This window comes from Mustela putorius, unplaced genomic scaffold, assembly GCF_011764305.1.
Source record: "Mustela putorius furo isolate JIRA1106 unplaced genomic scaffold, ASM1176430v1.1 tig00003903_pilon_pilon_pilon, whole genome shotgun sequence".
Classification (NCBI taxonomy): domain Eukaryota; kingdom Metazoa; phylum Chordata; class Mammalia; order Carnivora; family Mustelidae; genus Mustela; species Mustela putorius.
Genome location: NW_025422051.1, coordinates 3,874,834 through 3,895,678, shown reverse-complemented (window position 1 = coordinate 3,895,678; position 20,845 = coordinate 3,874,834). Strand labels below are relative to the sequence as shown.

General features: G+C 45.0%; 1 protein-coding gene across 3 annotated transcripts in view; it reads right to left on the bottom strand.

Annotated features, from left to right (window-relative positions):
- The window catches only part of SLC9A7 (solute carrier family 9 member A7), a 138,669-nt gene that overhangs the window by 60,075 nt on the left and 57,749 nt on the right, over positions 1–20,845 (bottom strand). For all 3 annotated transcript variants that reach the window (XM_045068422.1, XM_045068421.1, XM_004754971.3), the window contains exons 2-5: positions 15,631–15,830; positions 12,212–12,289; positions 6,812–6,888; positions 3,964–4,076 (exon numbers count right to left, since the gene is read on the bottom strand). In XM_045068422.1, the coding sequence (XP_044924357.1) occupies positions 3,964–4,076; positions 6,812–6,888; positions 12,212–12,289; positions 15,631–15,830 (468 nt within the window). The remainder of the gene's footprint in view (positions 1–3,963; positions 4,077–6,811; positions 6,889–12,211; positions 12,290–15,630; positions 15,831–20,845) is intronic.

Below are 20,845 nucleotides of genomic sequence, written 5' to 3'. Positions count from 1 at the left end.
GGGCTGTTTCTAGCCAGACAGGGACTAAGAAATGCCAGGTAATTGCCTGAAGATCTCTGATAAAGGCATTTTCTGGAAAGTAGTGAGAAAAAATAAGAGGGCAGATGTAGGACGAAGGAAAATTCAAGAACCTGAATCTGCTCATTCAACGCATGAAGTTGTCCCCGAGCACTTCATCTGTGTACTGAAGAGCACTTAGCACCTGCCAACACTCAGTAACGAGCGGCGAGTATCGTTACGTACAAACCAGGCTTGACTCAAGAGCTGTGGGAGCAAGCAGCTGAATAAGTAAAGGCAGAGAGTGTAGGCAGGTGGCATACTGGAACAAAGTCACAAAGGATATGTAAGAGACTAAGCAGCCCTGGTGACACAACTAGAGAATTACTCTCTGACAAGCCCATGAGCAGGCCTGGTCAAGTTGGGGGGCGTAAGAGTGATAGAATCAAAATGAGAGGAACCACTTCCTCGTGATGCACGGCAAGGAGGAGTGAGTCATTTTCTCTGGTGACTGTTGGAGATGTGCTCTGGGTGGGAAATGTACATTTTCCTCTGCTGAGCTGTAGGTCTGTCTAAAGTAACAGTCCATGTGGCGCCCCAACACATAACCACACAAGAAAGGTGGCTGCGGGTCACAGAGCTGCCTACACAACCGCACACATATGGTGTCCCCTTCCACAAGAAGACCGGAAGACTGGTGTCTTGAGCCCAATGTGATGTACTCAGGGACAAGGACTCCGATTTCTTCATTATCAGTCAAGACCACTACGTATACTGATACCAGAATTTTGGTTTGATGTAGCAGACACAAGGAGTCAATCTGGTCTTTTGGCCCCTTCTAACTCTACACTCAAGTTTTTATTTCTTTTATGGCCCAAGTTTTCAAACGATAGATTTTTAGGAAGTTGGTAAAAGGCTTTTAATTTACAAAAACAGTCCACATTTCAGAAAATTTTCCATTAAAAAGCAGTTAAAGTTAATGTTCTGGTGTTTAATAAGCTTAAACTTTCAACCTTCTAAAACTTTCATTTACATAAAACCCTTACTGTGCCAATCTTCACAGGCCAAATAACAACGCTGCGTCATGGTGATGCCTTCCATTAATTTCTACCACAGCATGGACGCATTAAAGGGAAGGAAACAATTAGGAAGATAATCTGAAAAAAAAATAAGCCTTTCTATCCAATTAAATGAAGCAATACTAATAGGTGAGAAAACAACATCAGTGAACTTTATATGACAGTAACTTCCCTTTGCTTAATGGTGGTACTAGTGTAAGAAGTTAGCGATAAAGTCATAGACAAGGGGGCACCTGGGTGGCTCAGTTGGTTAAGCATCTGACTCTTGGTTTCAGCTCAGGTTGTGATCTCAGGGTGGCGAGATTGAGCCCCACACTGGGCTCCTTGCTTTGCAGGAAGTCTGCCTGAGATTCTCTTCTTCTCCCTTTGCCCCTCTACCCCTGTTCTCTCAAATAAATTTTTTTTTAAAAGCTTTTTTTTTTAAGTTACAGATGAGTATAGTTTTCAGAGAGACTAAACACCTGTCTTAAAAATCTCTGCCTAAGCCAGATGTGGATAGAGACCGACGTGATTAGCAGATGCTATGGTAAATGGTTTACATGTGTTCGTTCATTTAATGTTCATGATAGCCCTGGGAAATAGGTATCATTAATCCTACTTCTTGAATGAGGAAACTGACATGGAGGAGAGAAGGTGTGCACAGGCCCACCTGGTCAGTGGATGGAGGGTCTCGGACTCAAACTTCCACCTGTGACTCCACCTCCCGGCACTCTTTTTTTAAAAAAATATTTTATTTATTTATTTGACAGAGAGATCACAAGTAGGCAGAGAGGCAGGCAGAGAGAGAGGAAGAGAAGCAGGCTCCCTGCTGAGCAGAGAGCCCGATGTGGAACTTGATCCTAGGACCCTGGGATCATGACCTGAGCCGAAGGCAGAGGCTTTAACCCACTGAGCCACCCAGGTGCCCCCGGCACTCTTTTTCCAAACCCAGGGTGCTTCAACCATCCAAGTCTTTGATACCAGTTTACTTAGTGTTTGGAATAAAGTATGGCAGTAAGAGAGGTCAATGGTTTTTGGAACAGTGGCAGTTTTCAGAGCCACACAACTGTCAGCCCCAGCATGTGTAGCTATCTAAATTCAAATTACTTAACACAAAATAAAATTTAAAAGTCAGTTCTTCAGTTGCACTACCCCTCATTTCGAGGGTTCAGTGGCCGTATGTGGCTACTGGCTGCCATACCAGACTGGGCACAGAACACAGACCATGTCTATCATTGCACTGATCTGGAGGACTCCCCACGAGGCATGGTGCAGTTGTGTGGTGGGGAGATTCTTAGTATTTTTAAAACCATTACTATCCAGAATGTTAGAGGGCACCCCGATGGTGAGAAGGTCTTTGCACCACCATTACCGGGACAGCACCATCTTTTTCTCTGTACGTTCTTTGCCTACAATGTCCTCTCAGTGGTTGACATCAGAGGAAGGACTAGCTAGAACTGCTTTATGTGAACTGATTTAATTGTAGGTTCCAACTTGGAGAAGGGAGGTTTTTTTGTTTGTGTGTGTGTCTGGCATGTATGATTCCACTTTGAAGAAATAGTTTGACTGACACTTGGAAAGTACAAGGTCAGAGAGTTATGAATCAGAACCAGGCCACGGTGTGCTGTTATGCAGGAACACTGAGCAAAAAAAGAGTTTACAAAGGACAGTACAGTCACTGCAGGTATTGGTGTGCACGCCCATTAAGAAAAGGTCTTATTTAGGGGCGCCTGGGTGGCTCAGTGGATTAAGCCTCTGCCTTTGGCTCAGGTCATGATCTCAGGGTCCTGGGATCGAGCCCCACATCGGGCTCTCTGCTCAGCGGGGAGCTTGCTTCCTCTCCTCTCTGCCAGCCTCTCTGTCTACTTGTGATCTCTGTCTGTCAAATAAATAAATAAAATTTAAAAAAAAGAAAAGGTCTTATTTAAATGAAAATGATATGAAATGATATGATTTCCTCGATGAAGACGAAAGCACAATACTGAGGAAGAAGATAGTCAAAGTGTAAAAATTATGGCCATATTAGACATTCAAAAATGAAAGACAAAAGGGAGATACAGGCAGAAGTAACCCAAGTGTCCACCGTGGACAGATGCGTAAACAGAATGTGGTGCAGATGCGCAGTGGAATATTATTGGGTCTGGAAAAGCAAGGAAGCCCCAACACGTGCTACTGCACAGATGAACTGTGAAGACATTACATGGATTCATACATGCCAGACACACACACAGACAAGTGTTGTACGGTTCCACCTTCTATAAAGTAGCTACCATAGTCACACTCACAGAGACAGGGAGAAGAATGGTGCTTGCTGGGGACTGGAGGAAGGTGGAAATGGGGGAGTTACTGTCTAATGCATACCGAGTTCCAGTTTTGCAAAATGAAAAGGTTCTGGAGGTTGAATGCACAACAGTGTGAACAGACACTGCTGAACTGTACACACTTAAGAATGATGAAGATGGTAAAATTCGTTATGTATTTTTTAGCACAACACAAAAATAATAAAGGGGCACCTGGGTGGCTCAATGGGTTAAGCCTCTGCCTTTGGCTCAGGTCATGATCTCAGGGTCCTGGGATCGAGCCTCACATCTAGCTTGCTGCTCAGCGGGGAGTCTGCTTCTCCCTTTCTGACTCTCCCCCCCACCCCACCCATGCACATGTGCACACACACATGTGGTCTCTCCTTCTCTCAAATAAGTAAAATCTTAATAATAATAGTAAAAACAAAAGGGAAACACATACCCTTCATAAAGCCATCTAACTATTAGACCACTTCCTGATCTCCTCCCCCGCCATTCCATGCTGACTATACAGTCTCCCTACTGTGACCAAAATTACTGGTTGCTCTGAATGGTTTAAGATTGAAATAATGGAATGTCACAATGACAAAGCCAAAAATGCCGAATACCTGGGTCGGTGGCAGAGATAATGGCTCCGAAGAAGAGACAGTCTGTGTAGTAGAATTTGTCCGAGAGCTGCCCCACGAGCTTCATGAGCTTCACCACACCGTACATGAGATTTCTGTAAGGAGCGGAGGGAGAGTGTGTGACAAGAGAAAACGAAAACCCTCCTTATGGAGCACAGTGGCTCACATGCGAGCAGAGCAGCCCCCAGTACTGTACTTTACGGGTGATCAGTGAAAACCCTGGGCAGCTGCTGTCCTTGGACACTTACCAGGAACGCATGCAAATAAGACTTTGGCACCAAGTAATGGTGCGTCGTTAACGACCTCTTGCTGAAACATGTGAACACCACTCCATTTCTTAAAGCCATGGTTACTTCCAACTATCAAGTAGGGCCCTCGATTAGCAACAACCTTAAGGCCTCTGAAGCCACCGGGTAATTGAGGGGAAGGGAAGGGAAAGCGCGCTTCACGGTGTGTACTCAACGGCTTGAACAAAACTGACGGGATTGTAAGGCGGTGTGTTTAAAGCTGTGCAAAGGAGTGAGAGCTGGACGAGTTAGAGAGAAAAACAAACATGGGCAGGCTGTGAAGGTCCAAGCGACCAAACTTCTTTGCCAAGAATTATTGAAAAAAAAAAAAAAGAAAACAAAGGAAAAAGGAACTAAACGCTGTAAATGTCCTAGTAAAATCTCAGTGCACCCGTCGGTGTATCCAGCCTTGCCTTCTCTGCAGGGGTTGGGGCAGGCCAGCGGTGGCCCTTCTCGTGCCATGCAGGATGTGACATGGTCCAAGATAGACTCCTGAGTTAAATATTTCCACTTGGCCAGAGCACATTTCCTACAGGAGAGCTTACAAAATGGGAGGAGTGATGAGTGTTAAAAGGCCTGGTGCATGTCAGTAAGGGTGTGGGGGGAGGGCAGCTGCAGGGGTTAGAGGAGTAAAAATAACCCCAGAATGGATTCACTGTACCCTACAGCTAACACTCTAATAATACTATTCTTGCCAGTCAGGACCACTCTGTGGCTCACCTTTGTATCCTGGGCACCGAGAGCAACAGACCGACTAAGCTGGGAGCTCAGGAACTATTTCCAGAATGGAATCCTTTGGACAGTACATAGGTATAACTCAATGCTTCCATACTGGGGGCCGGGCACTGTTCCAGACACTTAAACAGTTCAACTTTGATTCCCAGTAACTCTGTGGGACAGATGTGATTTGCCTTTTATTGCTCGTCGAAGGCTTCTTTCCCCTTCCTTTCAGACTTTCCCTGAAACTACACTTGCCTGTCCATTTCCTTTGACCACAAACAGACTTGGGTGCCGGGCTGCTCTCTGGCAATCTTTCCCCATCTTGCCAGTAATACCAGTTAGCTAATCTGTCATTCTTAAAGGACGAAGTCCCAGCCTCTCCTATTTTGATGACACAAAATGCCCTTGGCCTTTTATCTCCTCCAGGTTTCCAGCTCATTTTTTAAAAAGTAAATAAGGTCCATACTTTATTCCAATTTCCTTGAGCTTTTACCTAATGTCCCGTTTCTATTCCAGGTTCCCATCCAGGATCCCACATGACACTTAGTCATCGTGTCTCTGTAGTCTCCTCTTGGCTGGGATGGTCTCTCTGACTTTGCGTGGTTTTGATGACCTTGGCAGTTTTGAGGAATACTGGTAGCGTACTTTGTAGAATGTGTCCCCACTTGGACTCGGCTGATATTTCCTTCTCACGATTACACCAAGGTGACGTGTTTTGGGGATGGAAAGTGCCACTCTCATCACAAACACCGAGGGTGCAGCATCCCAGCATGATTTGCCACTATGGCTGCTGACCTTGATAATCTAGCCAACATGGTGTTTGTCAGGCTCTCCCCACCAGCAAGCTACACTCTCTTCCTCCTTTTCCCCTGCTGTCCTTGGTGGGACAAAGTCACTAAGCACAGCCTGCAACCAAAGCAGGAGGGGACGTAAGCTCCCTCTCTGGGAGGGCCGGGGGTCAACATAAATTATTTGGAATTCTTCTGTGCAGGAGATGGGTCACTTCTCTGCCATGTATTTATTCATCCAATCAGTTATTAACATCGGTCAAGACTCAAATGTTTACTTTATAGTCTGGGTCCAGTACAATGTTATTTATTTTGTCGTTCTTTGGCCACTGGCCTTAGGGGAGCTTTCAGGTTGGCTCTGCGCCTCTTTGACACGCCCCATGTCCTTTTGTTTGTTTGTTTTCTGGGCGCTTCCTTATTTCTTGGCCTGACGATATGCTCCATTCTTATCTTGTATATTTGCTGCCCCAGCCCTAAAATCAGCCATTTCTGCAAGGGGCCCCTGGTTCTTTTTACTGTAGGATGTTATCAGGAAACAAGATCTGGGGACTAGGTGTAAATTTTATTTCATTTTAATTAGCTTAATCTTAATTTGAATAGCTACACAGGGCTAACAGCTATCACACTGCATGACGTGGCTCTAGATCTTAACCACCATCATCCTAAACATCGAAATCCTGGACTCTGCTGGTTGTCAGGGGTTGGGGATGGGGGAAATGGGGAGATGTTGGCCAAAAGATACAAACTTCCAGTTAGAAGAGTAACAAGTTTGGGGACCTAAGGTACATCATGAGGACTGTCGGTAATAATTCTGTGTCATATACTTGAATTTTGCTAAGAGAGTAGGTCTCATCACAAGAAAGAAATGGTAACTATGTGACAGGATGAAGGTGGTAGCGAATATTATGGTGGTAATGATTTTGCAATTTATAAATATATCAATTCAACACACTGTCCACTTGAAACTCACAGCAATGTGGATCTCATCTCTTTGGTAAGTGTGTTAATTTTATTACTGACAAAGAGTTAACTTACCCGATAATGAAGCAGGAAACGGCAGTCCCCAAGAAAGCATAAGCCAAAATAGAACCAAGATTTCTGAAAAAGTGTCTCTGAATAAAACAAGAGGCAGGAATCACATTGTGAGTTTTGATACTGAGCATAAGAAACACAACAAAAGTCTCTTAAAAGTGAAATTTTACTTATGGCTTCCACTGTAACAAGTAATAACTGAAGTTACTCTAGAATAATGCTACTGAGCTATAAACATTGTGCTTTTAATCACTGAGTAAGCATGCAAGGGCTTAGTAAATTTCAGAGAAAACCACTGTGATTATATTAAGTTACAATAAGACAGACAGAAAGTGTGTGTGTGTGTGTAAGTAGACCATTTTCATAGATCTAACCCAAACTATTTTACTCTTTTACTCTAGTGATTCAGCTAGTTGTTTCCAGGTCTAGTGAACCTTAGAAGATCATTACAGATAGGAGTTTGAAACTGATAAAGTATGAAAGTGATGCCTAAGGGGCTTTCCGCTTCATTCAGTGTCAGAAAACTGTGTCCTAAGTATCTGGTCTCAAGGCATCTTAAGTGTCTCCTGATATTCTTTTTGATTAATCTGTGGAGCCTGGGAAAGAGGGCCAATAGAGATGGAAATGGAGAAATGAAGAATAGTTTCATTTAAGATAGGCAAATTTATAAGTGTGTGTGTGTGTATACATATACATATATATATATATCTGTAGCTACTTATACCAATATAAGATTTAGCAATCATTCAGAAAGAGATGGCAAAATTGTAATCCTCTCAATGCTTCTGTATATCCACTGGTTACCTTAACACACACACACACACACACACACACACACACACAGATTTACTTCTCATAAAGTCATTAGGCTTGTGGGATACTGTGATGGGGAAAATCCCTGTTGCTGGGACCCTAAGCCACAGTTCTTATTCCTTAAGTCACAGGCTGTTTTATTTGGCCAATCAAAACCATTTAACAAAACCAGACAAACAAAACCCCCAAAACATCCTAATTTGATGGGGGCCGGGAATACTTTATTTAAAAATTTTAAGAGGCGAGACACCTGGGTGGCTCAGTCAGTTAAGTGTCTGCCTTCAGCTCAGGTCATGATCCCAGGGTCCCAGAATCCAGCCCTGCATTGGGCTCCCTGCTCAGCGGGGAGCCTGCTTCTCCCTTTCCCACTCCTGCCTGCTTGTGTTCCCTCTCTCTCTGTGTCTCTGTCAAATAAATAAATAAAGTCTTTAAAAAAAAATAAATAATTTTAAAAGGCAAAAGAGTCCCAGTGTGCCTGCTGACTGCCTCAGGGAAGGACAGGGCCTAGGAAGAACTCAGCCTGGATTAAGCAGCCACCAGGAAGTGTGACCACATGGAGTGCTGTGGGTGTCCTCTGGCCTGTATTCTAAGCAGATGATACGGGGCCTTGACTTCAGCCTTCCCCAGTGCTTGGCCCTCCCTGCTGCTCTGAAGAAGGTGCCAAGAAATGCCTAGTGCCCCTAAGCTGCCTGCTCAGAAGAGAATTGTTCAAGGGCTTGTCACACCGCCAGTCACCAAGTGAGGGTGCTGCCTGTGTATATCACGGACACGTTATGTTTGCCTTTTAAGTGAGTCACTATCCGCAGTCTTTTACTTTAAGTGAATGTATTTAGCCACCCATGTTTTGAAAAAGCTAGATTTCAAAAAAAAAAAAAAAAAGAATCAACAACTGTGAGCGTAATTGCCTTTAAAAACTCCATCAAGGGCTTAAATCAGGGAGGGCTAGGGGTCTATGAAGACAGACGTGAGACCAAGGAAACTCGTGACGTATCCAGGGACAGATCTGAATACCAGAATTGCTTTCCCTTGCCACCCAGCTCTTGTTTAGGTGAACCATCTTGACAGGTGGTTTGAGCCCATTAAGTGAATTCATATTCATATTTGCCCAAACAAAAAATCAGGAATGTAAGAGCTGCAGATTCTCCTCCTGGGAGGTTGGTTCTCAGGGAGTGTGGGCTGCCAAAGATCTGGTAGTGTTTGTGGGGGCCAGGGACGAAGCGGGTGCGGACTAGAGCCTGGTGGAGACTTAATTGTCCCTGTGTATTCGATGCCATGCTCGAGGGCATCTCAATTTTAGGACATGCTGGATTTGGTCCCCAGGCTGGGTGTGGGAGCAAGGGGCAATGAAAATTGCACCCTTTGGTGCCCTTGTGCAAGCTCCTGGGCTGGAAGGACCTGGGCATGAGGGAGGCCCAGGACCCACCTGGAGAGGACAGTGCACATGTTAGTGGAAAGATGGGTCTGTGCTTTAGACTGTTTGCAGGTAGAGCTGAACCTGAGACCTAGTCTGCGGGCTTGCGGAGAATCTGGATCTTGTGGGAGGTCGAGCGGTGCAGATGCAGGGAGTGGGGGGCAGGATCAGGTGCGCACTACAGCTCCCAGGCCTGCCAGGGGCAGGACTGGCCAGGAGACCGTGGGTACAGGAGGACCAGCATCATTGGGAGGCCTTCCTGGCTGCAGTGTGGTTGTGCGGGGGAGCTGAGTGGCCCCAGTGTGCAGGGGGGTGCAAGTGTTGGCTGCACATAGAGCATGCTGCTTTTAGCATTCATGGTCTGTGTAGCAAGTCCCCATGCGCAGGTCCAGAGGGTCCCACTGAAGAGTGAAGCAGACAGCCTGTGCACAGACACCAGACCTCCAGCCCCTCCACGCGGCCACCGTGCCACATGTGTGCCTTTGCCCGGGCCGGCCCGCACTGAGAGGAGGGCTTGGTGTCAGTGTGCACGTCTGAGAAGCTGACTCCACACTGCCCAGTGACTCTCTCACGGTCTTGTTCATCTCAGAGATTGTTCCAGGGCACATGTGAGGGTGATTTCCATCACAAATTTATTTGAAAATCAACAAATGAAAATATTTTAAATGGGCAGCAATAGATATTTGAATGATTTGTGATAATGAACTAGAGCCTTTGAAACTGTTATCTTAAATGTGTGTTTGTTGATATACAAAGATATCTTTGACCCATATAAATAAAAGCACTTACACATACACATGCACACAAATTAGGAATAGAAATCTGCCAGTCCAAATACACCCATAACATATTCTAAAATGCCACACACACATACGACACATACATACATAATTACCCATCGCCATTCATATTTGTTGATAGGAACTGGAATTTTACGCCTTGGCAAGAAAGGTAGACCCTGTCACTTCCTTGTGTATTACTACACTTAGCACTCGACTCTCTGCTTCACAGAGTACGAAGTACTTTCACACAGAGGAGCCCATCCAATTGTCACAGCTACCCCATCACGAAGGTGCTTGGGGGACCACTGTGCATGAGAGGCATCTAAGGCTCGAAGGTGCGGTGTGAGGCACCCAGAGCCCCACATCCACCAAATGGCAGCACCAGACCCGGAAAATGGGTCTTTCCAGGGAATCACACTCACTGCACCAGCCACCCTTCTCAACTCCTACCACACCCTTCTTGGGAGGAAAGTACAGCACTTCCCAGTCCTAAGTCCTGGGTACTAGTGGAATCCTAGGTCTTTCATCTTCTTTTTTAATTGGCCGGTCATGTGCGGCTTCCATGGCCATGACTAGTTCAGTCTGCCCTACTTTTTCCTTCTCCATTTCAGGATGGCAAAAAGAGACAAAGGAGATGGCATAGCCCTGGCAAAGTCTTCAAGAATATGAACCCAAGACAGATCAGGATGAGAAGGTGTACTATTCTAAGACTTGTATTTTTACTCCTCCCATTCCTCACTGGTGAATGTTACCATGAGACTCAGAGACAGAGAGACTGAGAGAGAGAGACCGAGAGAGAGTTTGGTGGGAGGAGTTCACAAGACATGAAGGCTTCTCTAGGTGAATTCTGTCCCTGACAATGGGCCCTGGAAGCAAACGGAGCGGTAGCACAAAATCGAAGCCGATTCCAATGATATTTTTTCAAGTTTGGAAAAAGAAAAAGAAAAAAAAAAGCTCATGTCCGCATGACAACTACATGTGCATAGGTCAAAGGGTCTGAATGTATCTGTTTCCATACCCACAGCGAAGTGGTGGAATGGTTATTACACGCTTAAATGACGGCAGCCTTAATTACAGATGGCAAAACCCTGTAAGAACCACTATTTCGGTGCCACTGTAAGGACTATTTAAAAAGGAAAGAGACTGAACTAAGAGCAGATAGCCCAAAATACTGGCATTTCAAAAACAATTTAAATTGGTAACTGGCAAAGCCTGTTATTTGTTTTTCTTCTGGGAAAATAAGGCTGACACAGGGAAGGCTCTGCTGAACCTAGAGTATTTCTCAGCCCTTAGAATGGCTTTCACAACCAGTGATTTGGTTTCATTTTAAACAACTATGACCTTGATGATACATTAAGATTAGTTATTTAAGATACCAAATTATTTATCACCCATTCGCTCTGATACAGAGTTCCCAAATTCTTCACTTACATAGAGGATAACATTACTTAAAACCATAAAATCACCTCCTGTCTGTCACGTGTCAATCACTGCCATACAGATTTACACACTTCCGGAACCCCCCAGAGCAGTCAGAAAAAGGATATACCCTTTGGTCCAGAAAACCTAAATCTGGAGGGAGAGAGTAGGATACAGAGGGATAGCCTTTTTAAAAAAAAAAAAAAAAAAAAACTTTCTATTTTGGAGTAATTACAGATTCACAGAAATTGCAAAGATAGTACGGAGGGTTCCTGTGTACCTTCACCAGGTTTCCTCTACCAGTTAGACCTCATATAGTCATAGTACAAGATCAAAACCAGGAAACCAACATTGGGACAAAGTGTGCGAATGGTTCTGTGTTCTTTTATCATATAGGTAGCTTCATGGACCCACCCTTTGTTCTCCATCCCTATACATCCCTATACTTTGGTCCTGCCTAGAACACTAGATAAATGAAATCATACAGTACGTGACCTTCTGAGGTGAGATTTTTTTTTTTTTTTTGTCCCTCAGCCTAACACCTTTGAGGTATGGCCATGTGTTTCACCATGCACCTACAGCGCGACATTTTGGTTGTTTCTGGACTGGGGCAATTATGAATTGAATTGCTCTGAGCAATGAAATATGGGCTTCTGGGTGAACGTGAGTTTTCATTCCTCTGGGAGGAAATCCTCAGGAAAAACCCATGGGGTCGTGTGGTAGTTTCAACTTCAGTTTTGCAAGAAACCATGAAACTGCTTTCCAGAGTGGCCACGCCAGTTTACATTCCTACCAGCAACGTAGGAGCACTCCTGATTTTAAAACAGATGAATCATGGATGATGAGACAACTATAGTCTCTGAGTGGGTGCAGAACACAGTAATAAGCAATGTGGGAAAAGGAAAAACTAGAAAATTATGTAGGTACGTTAACACAGAGATTCCCGTGCTTTAAGAAATACTGGCAAAAATCTCTTACCTTCTTTAGACTGTAGCCAGCATGGAAAATTATGGGAGGCAGAAGGATGTTGAAAAAGACCTCTGGATCAAACGTTACCTGAAAGTTTAAAAAGAAAAAAAGTCAAAGGTAGGAGGAGGCTGTCTGGATCTGACTCTCGATTTCAGGATCCTGAGTTTAGGTCCAGTGTCAGGCATGGAGCCTGCTTAAAAAAAAGAGAAGGGAGAAAAGTCAATTTCTAGTTTAATACCAGTTGGTGCAGGGCAGCTGGGTGGCTCAGTGGATTAAGCATCTGCCTTCAGCTCAGGTCATGATCTCAGGGTCCTGGGATCAAGCCCCGCATCAGGCTCTCTGCTCGGCAGGGAACCTGCTTCACCCCTTTTTTTCCGGCCTCTCTGCCTACTTGTGATCTCCTTCTGTCAAGTAAATAAATAAAATCTTTTTTAAAAGATACCAGTTGGTGGTATAATATCTGCTTATTATTTGAAGCCAATGGCTAAAACGTTTGAATGTTCGAAGCAGATAAGATAAATGTGAAAGATGGCAGACTCGTTACAAGAGCGATGCCGCAGATGCCCCTGTCGAAGGCCATGTTCTTCTCCACACAGCACTCCGACTTCCTATTTAAAAGGAACAGATCAGTGCAAGTGTGAGGACTCACAGAAAGCTTCACGCCAATGCTTTTTAAATGAGAAATAAAAACACCTTGATTTTCATCAAGTTTTTATGATGGTTCAAATCAATAAAAGACGCTGTTATGATTGGTTAATTTTCTGGACCCTCCCAAAGAATGGCTTTTGACACCATTCTATTGAATTTAAGTCTCTTTTGAGTGGTCAGCCTTTTGGGAGACCTGATGTGGCCTGGATCAGGGTTGCCAACAATGCTAGTAGATTTCTCAACATCACCATGAAAATTCGGCAGTTTAGGGGGACTAAAATTACTTTGTAGTCTTGATACCCAGAAACCACTCTGAAACTATTAAAGAGCAAAATCTTATCACATCCAGAAAAGAATTAAGGAGTCTATATTTCCCTCAAACTTTCTAAATAATTTGCTTATGTTGGTAGATTGATTAATTAATTAATTTCAAAACTTCACTCTAATTATTAAAAGTCAAGTTAGGGGGTGCCTGGGTAGCTCAGTCAGTTAAATGTTTGACTCTTAATTTTGCCTCAGGTCATGATCTCAGGGTTATGAGAGGGAGGCCTGTGGGGGACTTCATGCTGGGCATGGAGCCTGCTTAAGATGCTCTCTCTCCGGGACGCCTGGGTGGCTCAGTTGGTTGGACGACTGCCTTCGGCTCAGGTCATGATCCTGGAGTCCCGGGATCGAGTCCCGCATCGGGCTCCCAGCTCCATGGGGAGTCTGCTTCTCTCTCTGACCTTCTCCTCGTTCATGCTCTCTCTCACTGTCTCTCTCTCAAGTAAATAAATAAAATCTTTAAAAAAAAAAAAAAAAAAGATGCTCTCTCTCCCTTTCCCTCTGCCCCTCCCCACACTGCTCTCGGTCTCTTTAAAAAAAAAAAAAGTCAGCATTTCTCTTCAGAAACTGGAAATGTTAACCGAGAAACCATTGGGAGAAATGGTTCTCGCAAATTTCATTTTATTCCATCTTCTTGCTGAAGACAGGGGTAGTATGAAAAATGTGGACTGTCAGAATGAGAAGGGGCTTTGGACAATACCCAGTATGAGGATGCTGGGGCCACAGTCACATGGGACCAGCACGAGAGTTTCCTGCCAGCTACTCCAGTACTGTGCAGGGAGCCACCTCAGCGTATCTCTTCTCCCCTCAGCTAACAACAATCATCTCAGCCTTGTATGCTCTCCCACCTTTGATTCATGCAGCCAAAGTTTAAACAGAACAGATGTGAATCAACGTTTTCCTAAAGGTAACAGGAGCAAAAGTCAACATCACCTTCTATTATGATCTAAAAGATGTAAATTTAAATGGGTTGAGTTCTTTTCCTTTTCTCCCCCATCCTATCCACTACAGACTCAAGCTGCCATTTCAAAACAGCCATGAGCATGGTGATTACACTGAGTATCTTTCTCAGTGGCATTTAATTTCACAGATGTTTATGAAAATCCCAGGCATTCTTATGAGTGGTTGAGGGCAAAGAGTTCGCTATGACTGCCTTTATGGACACAGACAAGATGGACATGTTTAATGCTCCAGGTTGAGAATAATTTTCTTAAGGATTAGGGTAGATCCTAAAAACAATAAGAATTTAATTTGTGGAACACAGGCTACATCCTGCCTTTGACCGCAAGCCTTTGCACACATTAGCCTTGTTCTTTATGAAAGAAGCTCCCTAAGGCCTAGATTGCCCAGAGCTTAGACAAAAGTCTCCCTGCTGATAAGCCTGGGTCTATACAGTTAGAGAGTATATGTGGATAAATACAGATATCTTGGGCGCCTGGGTGGCTCAGTGGATTAAGCCACTGCCTTCAGCTCAGGTCATGATCTCAGGGTCCTGGGATCGAGTCCCGCATCGGGCTCTCTGCTCAGCAGGGAGCCTGCTTCCTCCTCTCTCTCTCTGCCTGCCTCTCTGCCTACTTGTGATCTCTCTCTGTCAAATAAATAAATAAAATCTTTAAAAAAAAAATACAGATATCTTGCTTCTCTTGGAAATCACCTGAGTGAAGAGATATATGATCCTTTTGTTGTGTATTCTAGCTACTCTCGACATAAAATGAGAAACAGTTGCTGGACTCAAATTCTAAGACAACAAGGTATTCCCCTCCAAAAATTCATTAAGCCTTTGGCATCACTCACCCATGAGAATAGGCACTAAATAAATATTTGTAGAATACAGCAAAAGAACCAGGAAGAACTAAGACTTACAATTGGGAACACTGAATAAATGAGCTTAAAGTAAAACCAATCTTTTTAAAATTTTAATTTCTTTATTTGAGAGAGGGAAAGACTAATAGAGCAGGAGTGGGGGAAGAGACAGAGGGAGAGGGAAAAGCAGACTCCCCTCTGAGAAGGGAGCCCGATGCAGGACTCAGTCCCAGGACCCTAGGATCATGACCTGAGCCAAAGGCAGATGCTTAACTGACTGAGCCACTCAGGAGCCCAGAGTAAAACCCATCTTATTTTAAGAAAGAAACAACCCCATCCTTAAACCATAGCAAGAGACATAGTAAAGGAGAGATGGGGGTGGCGAGATAGGCTGAGTGGTGATGTCCAAACCCCCTTACATAACATGGCAGGCCACATCAGCTCCTGATCCTGACAAGGCTCACAGGCTCAAGTTTCCATCTGATTCTTTCTTCTCATCATCATAGCCCCAAAACTTCCTAGCAAAACTGGGAGCGGGGAACATTTACCCATGCTCCAGGAGTTTGAAAGGATTTCTCTCCATGAGGCCAACATGGAATCAGAAAGTAAAAAACCATTGTCAGGACCCAGTGGCTGAGTGCACCCCAGCTCACCTTCCTCAGCATGTCATTTTGCTCCACACTGTTGATCTTGCCAGGGCTGATTTCTCCTTTCAGGGTGTATTCGAAGAACTTCCCGCTGACGTTCACTAATAAGGTGCTGAAGGCCCTGTCTTCCTGAGTACAGCTGAGTGACTTGTCATGACCGCTGGTGGCAGGGGTGCCGTACCTCAAGATCACCCCAACGATGAGCCCTGAAACAGTGCAGGGGGAAAAAAAAACCCACCATCAGGCCTACGGAAGGACAGAAAGAGAACATAATGACATGGTCAATTTGCAACAAGTAAGAAACACAAAGGTCATCTTAGAGCCCAGGCATGAAGTGTGTATTTTAGAAGCAGATACATACTCCCTCCAAAGGGTTAACATCGTCCCGCATGAGTCCCTCCTGCACCAGGAGGATGAGGCTGGACAGCACCTTTCCTGGTTATTATGGCACTGAGTATTTTCTCCAAGAGATCGTGTCTCTCGTTTCTTGGGCTTCTGGTGGAGGAAGATGGAATGATAAGAAGCAAAGCCTTTCTTGCCAAGGACAGCACAAAGCAGAACTGCCAAGCTTTGATCTGTACCAGCAACAGCCCTCAGGCCAGGCCTGTGGCCATCTGCCAGCAAGGACCAGGCCACAAGAATTTCTTGCTCCTAAAAATGCAACTTGCTTTTTGCCACACACCAGAGGAAGGGGTGGGGGGCATGGAGACAGAAAGAAAAGAAATGCTTTTGTTTAGGTCATTTCAACTGCTGCGTGTCATGAAGGAAGTAATTCTGTCTCTCGGGGAGCTCCACACTCCAGTGCAAATTATTATGATCCTGATCTGAGGACTGTAGAGCTGTCTTCTTGGAGCTGTGGGCTAGGATACAGCTAAAATAATGAGCTACAAGTTTTGAGGTCTCATTCCATTCATAGGTGGGGTTTCCCATTAGGGGGGAACAAACCCCAGCAAACCTGTGGATAAGCATGGGATTCCACAGCAAAGGAGTGTGGCTCCCTTGGTCCTGAACAGGAGTCCCACATGCTCAAGTAAAAGTGAGTTATATGTGAAGAAAACATAAATTGCCATGAGACACTTTCTATGGTTCTCTTAGGAAGAAGATTTCTGACTTCTATCTTCTGTTGTTTGCTAGCGGTATTAAAAGACAGAATGGTAAACATGCTCCCCATCTCATTTTGCCACTAATGGAGGAAGTTCCATGGGAAAAAGAAAGTTCTATATTTACTATATTCTGTGCATAATGTTCTATAATCTCACTTATCACCAAGACATATGAGAACTCACAAGACATTGTAGAAGAACAAACAATATAGGAAATATGGAAAAACAGATTTTTTAAAGGTTTATTTATTTATTTGAGATAGAGTGAGAGCACAAGGTTGGGGGGTGGGCAGAGGGAGAGGGAAAAGCAGGCTCTTGGCTGAGCGGGGAGACTGATGTGGGGCTCGATCTCAGGATGCTGGGATCATGACCCGAGCCGAAAGCAGATGCTTAACAGACTGAGTCACCCAGGCGCCCTTAGAAAAATACGGTTCTTTAATCCAAACTCTTTGTCAGTACTGCATTATTATTATTATTATTTAAGATTTTATTTATTTATTTGACAGAGAGAGAGAGATCACAAGTAGGCAGAGAGGCAGGTGGGGGGTGGGGGGGTGGAGGCTCCCCCTTGAGCAGAGAGCCCAATGTGCGGCTCGATCCCAGGACCCTGAGATCGTGACCTGGGCCGAAGGCAGAGGCTTAACCTACGAAGCCACCCAGGTGCCCCTATCATCATCATTATTATTAAAGATCTGTATTAATACTTGCAGCTTGTTGACCTTCATGAAAAAATCAAATTATAAAAGTTTATTACAAAACAAGGTTCTCAACAGTCTCAACCAGATATAAAACAGTTTCAAAACCTTTAAAGGTGTAGGAGAAAAAGCCAGCCTTTAAAGAAAAACATGTTGGTCACTACCACAAAAAAAAAAAAAAAAAAAAAAGAAAGAAAGAAAAAGATGTTGTCTTCAGGGAACAAATAACAAAAACCCCGTAATGCAGATCGTTCTGGTCATCAGGTCAAAGGGCAAGCACTTGAGGCCTTCAGCACCAATCTTTGGTTCAGGTCTTCCTGCTGCCATTTCATACTCATTTCTTCTTTCTTGTTGGGTTACTAACCGGGATAACATGGGAGATGGCAAGCCAGCACTTAAGTCTCCCCTGCTCAGCCTCTGAATGGACTTCCCAGCTGCGGTCTCTTGGCCAGCTTGGGCGGCAGGGTTTCCTGGGTGTCTGTGCTGCTAACTGGAGTTGGGGAGGCCACTAAGGTGGCTGCTGGCCTTGGGTCCCTTCTTGATGTTTCCTGCTCCCCTTCATGGCTGTCCTAGAGAATCGCAGTCTCTAACCCTGAGGGATCCTGTGTGTCCCCGTCTACCCTGTTCTCCTGTACCCTGGTTCTCAACGCCCTTCTTGCTTCTCCCTACACAGGAGGCCTGGAAGACCCTGGTCAACACTCATAAGGTTTCTGCATGGTGTAAGGTGTGCACAGCTAGGCCTGGTGTCCTCTTCCTTTCCCCCCATTCTCTACATTTGCTGCCTCCACACCCTTTTCTCCGTCAAGAACATCGAACCCCATGGTTTCTTCACCCTCTGCTCTGGGAAGGTGCTTCCTGGGGCTTCTTTATCTTTATGACAGTCTCATGTACAAGTATGGCTTCATGTATCTCTTCATGTATCGCTTCATGTCATTCCTGTGGATGAAACCAGACCTGTTTCTGATACTGAACCATTTTACCATTCTTGACACTTTTGTCACGATGACCTTTTTGTCCCTGCCGGTGGGCCCTCACTCCCTCCATCCTGCCCACAGAGCCACGCTGGGTGGTGGCACAGCTGCTCAGGGTCACAACGCTGGGACTGGTGCCCGGGGCCAGCTGTGGCAGCCGCAGCTCCTCACTGGGGATGACGATGATGAGGTCGCCATAGTGGGGCTCTGCTCAAGGTTCTCTGGGTTGCTCTCCACGCCACATGGAGCTCCTATCTGTTTTTGTTGTTGTTGTTGTTTCTTCACTCCCTGGTCAGGCAGTGATTTTCTGAGCAAGCTTTACAGGACAAGAGACGATTCCATGGCCCTTCGACACTCATCATAACAGAGTCTGAAGGCTACCTGTTACACCATTTAACTGCAGTGTCTTCATCAGGAAACCAAAGCAAATCATTTACAGCAGCAGACTGTGCTCCTCCCAGATCAATGGCTGTTTCCTATAACTCACTGTTTCTTCATGGGTTACCTCATTATTGATGCAGGGAACTAGAAGGTAAGCCATGCTAGCCCAGGGCCTTCAAGATGGCTGCTACTCTAATGAAAGAGGAGGCGGGATACTGTCATTTACAATAGGAAATGTATACTTGGCCTCTGTCCCAATTTCCTGATACACAGCTTCTACAGCCCTCAGAATCCTCCAGGAGAGATAAGTGTCTTTTTGTATGCTAATAAGATGACTGGTGGCTGGGGGCTCCTGGACTGTCCTTAGGATGGGAGTCGGTTGCCAAAGTAACAACCTTATGATTACCGGGTTGAAAAACTAAAGCCCAAGCCAAAACTCCAGGGAGGGGAGGGGGCAAGCCGTAGAGTTAATCACATGGCCAGTGATTTAATTCACCATGCCGAAGTAACGGGAGGCTCAGAGAGCTTCTGGCGTGGTGAAGGTGTGGAGGCGCGGGGAGAGTGGTGCACCCACACGGCCGGAAGCTCCGCATTCCCTCCTTCATGCCTTGCCCTAGGCATCTCTTCCATCTGGCTGTTCCTGAGTTATATCTGTTTATAATAAGCCTGCAGTAAAATAAGTAAACTATTTTCCTGAGTTCTTTGAACCATTCTACAAATGACTGAACCTGAGGAGGGTGTCATGGGAAGCCCTGATGTGTAGCTGGTCAGCCAGAAGCACAGGTGACCACCTGGGACTTGTGACTGACATCTGAAGTTGGGGGGGGGGCTCTTGTGGGACTGAGCCCTTACCCTGTGGGAGTGGATGCCGTCTCCAGGTAGTGTGAGAATTGAGTTGAATCATAGGCCGCTCAGTGACTACCTACGTGAGAGTTGGAGAACTGCTTGGTGTGGGAAAATCCCCACACATCTGGTTACAGAAGTGTTGGGTGTGAGTACTGTGTAAAGGGGAAACAGGAGGTTTTTTTCTCCTTATAGGAGTTTTATATTTGCAGACACATTCCTCAATTACAGGAAATGCCCTCACAGTCTCTCCCAGTAACCACCACTATCATACTAGGAGTGCTATTAACAGACGAATACTGTTTGTATAGACAGATAAAACGTTTCCCTCTCTACCTGGGCCCAATGCGCCCGTTTTAAAGATGGGAGACAGTGAAGACAGCAAGGACAACACCATCCTGATAGTTTTGACCAAAATGGTACCAAGCAACAGGATACACTGCTAACTCAAGGTAGACTTTGAGTTACTTCTCAAGCAATCTTAGACTCATATTTATTATCACTGTAGTTCATGGCACAAAGGAACAGAGTCATCGCTATGATATTAAGTTCATGTTTACTGTCTTTCACTTCAAAAAAAAAAAAAAGATATTAGGGGGCGCCTGGGTGGCTCAGTGGGTTAAGCCTCTGCCTTCAGCTCAGGTCATGATCTCAGGGTCCTGGGATTGAGCCCCGCATCGGGCTCTCTGCTGGGCGGGGAGCCTGCTTCCCCCTCTCTCTCTGCCTGCCTCTCTGCCTACGTGTGATCTCTTTCTCTGTCAAATAAATAAATAAAATCTTTAAAAAAAAAAAAAAAGGAAGACTAACCCCCACCCCCAACATACAGCAGATATACGTGCCCATCCAAAAACTGGTGGTATGAGGAAGGAATTTAATTTTGGACAAAGTGTGGTTCAAAAACCCCCTGTGGCCATTAAAGAAACTAGGCCCCAGGAGTCAGGTGCCAGTTCCTGCTTTTGTGACTGAAGCTGTTGGGAGGATAGTTGAACAAGTCGACACTCAGCTAGCTGTAATTCTAGACTGCCATCCACCTGCTGTAATATTTAGATGTCTCTATTAATAAGCCTTTGTTAAGGAGTTGGGGAACAGGTACATGGACGCACTGTTCTCTAAGGAGGTCTCACTTCCACTGTATGAGCAGTTGGGAGTAGATGATCACCAGTTCGGTCTGGCTACCACTGTGGGCTTGTTTAGAGCACACGGGGGTTGTTCTGAGCTCAAAAGCATC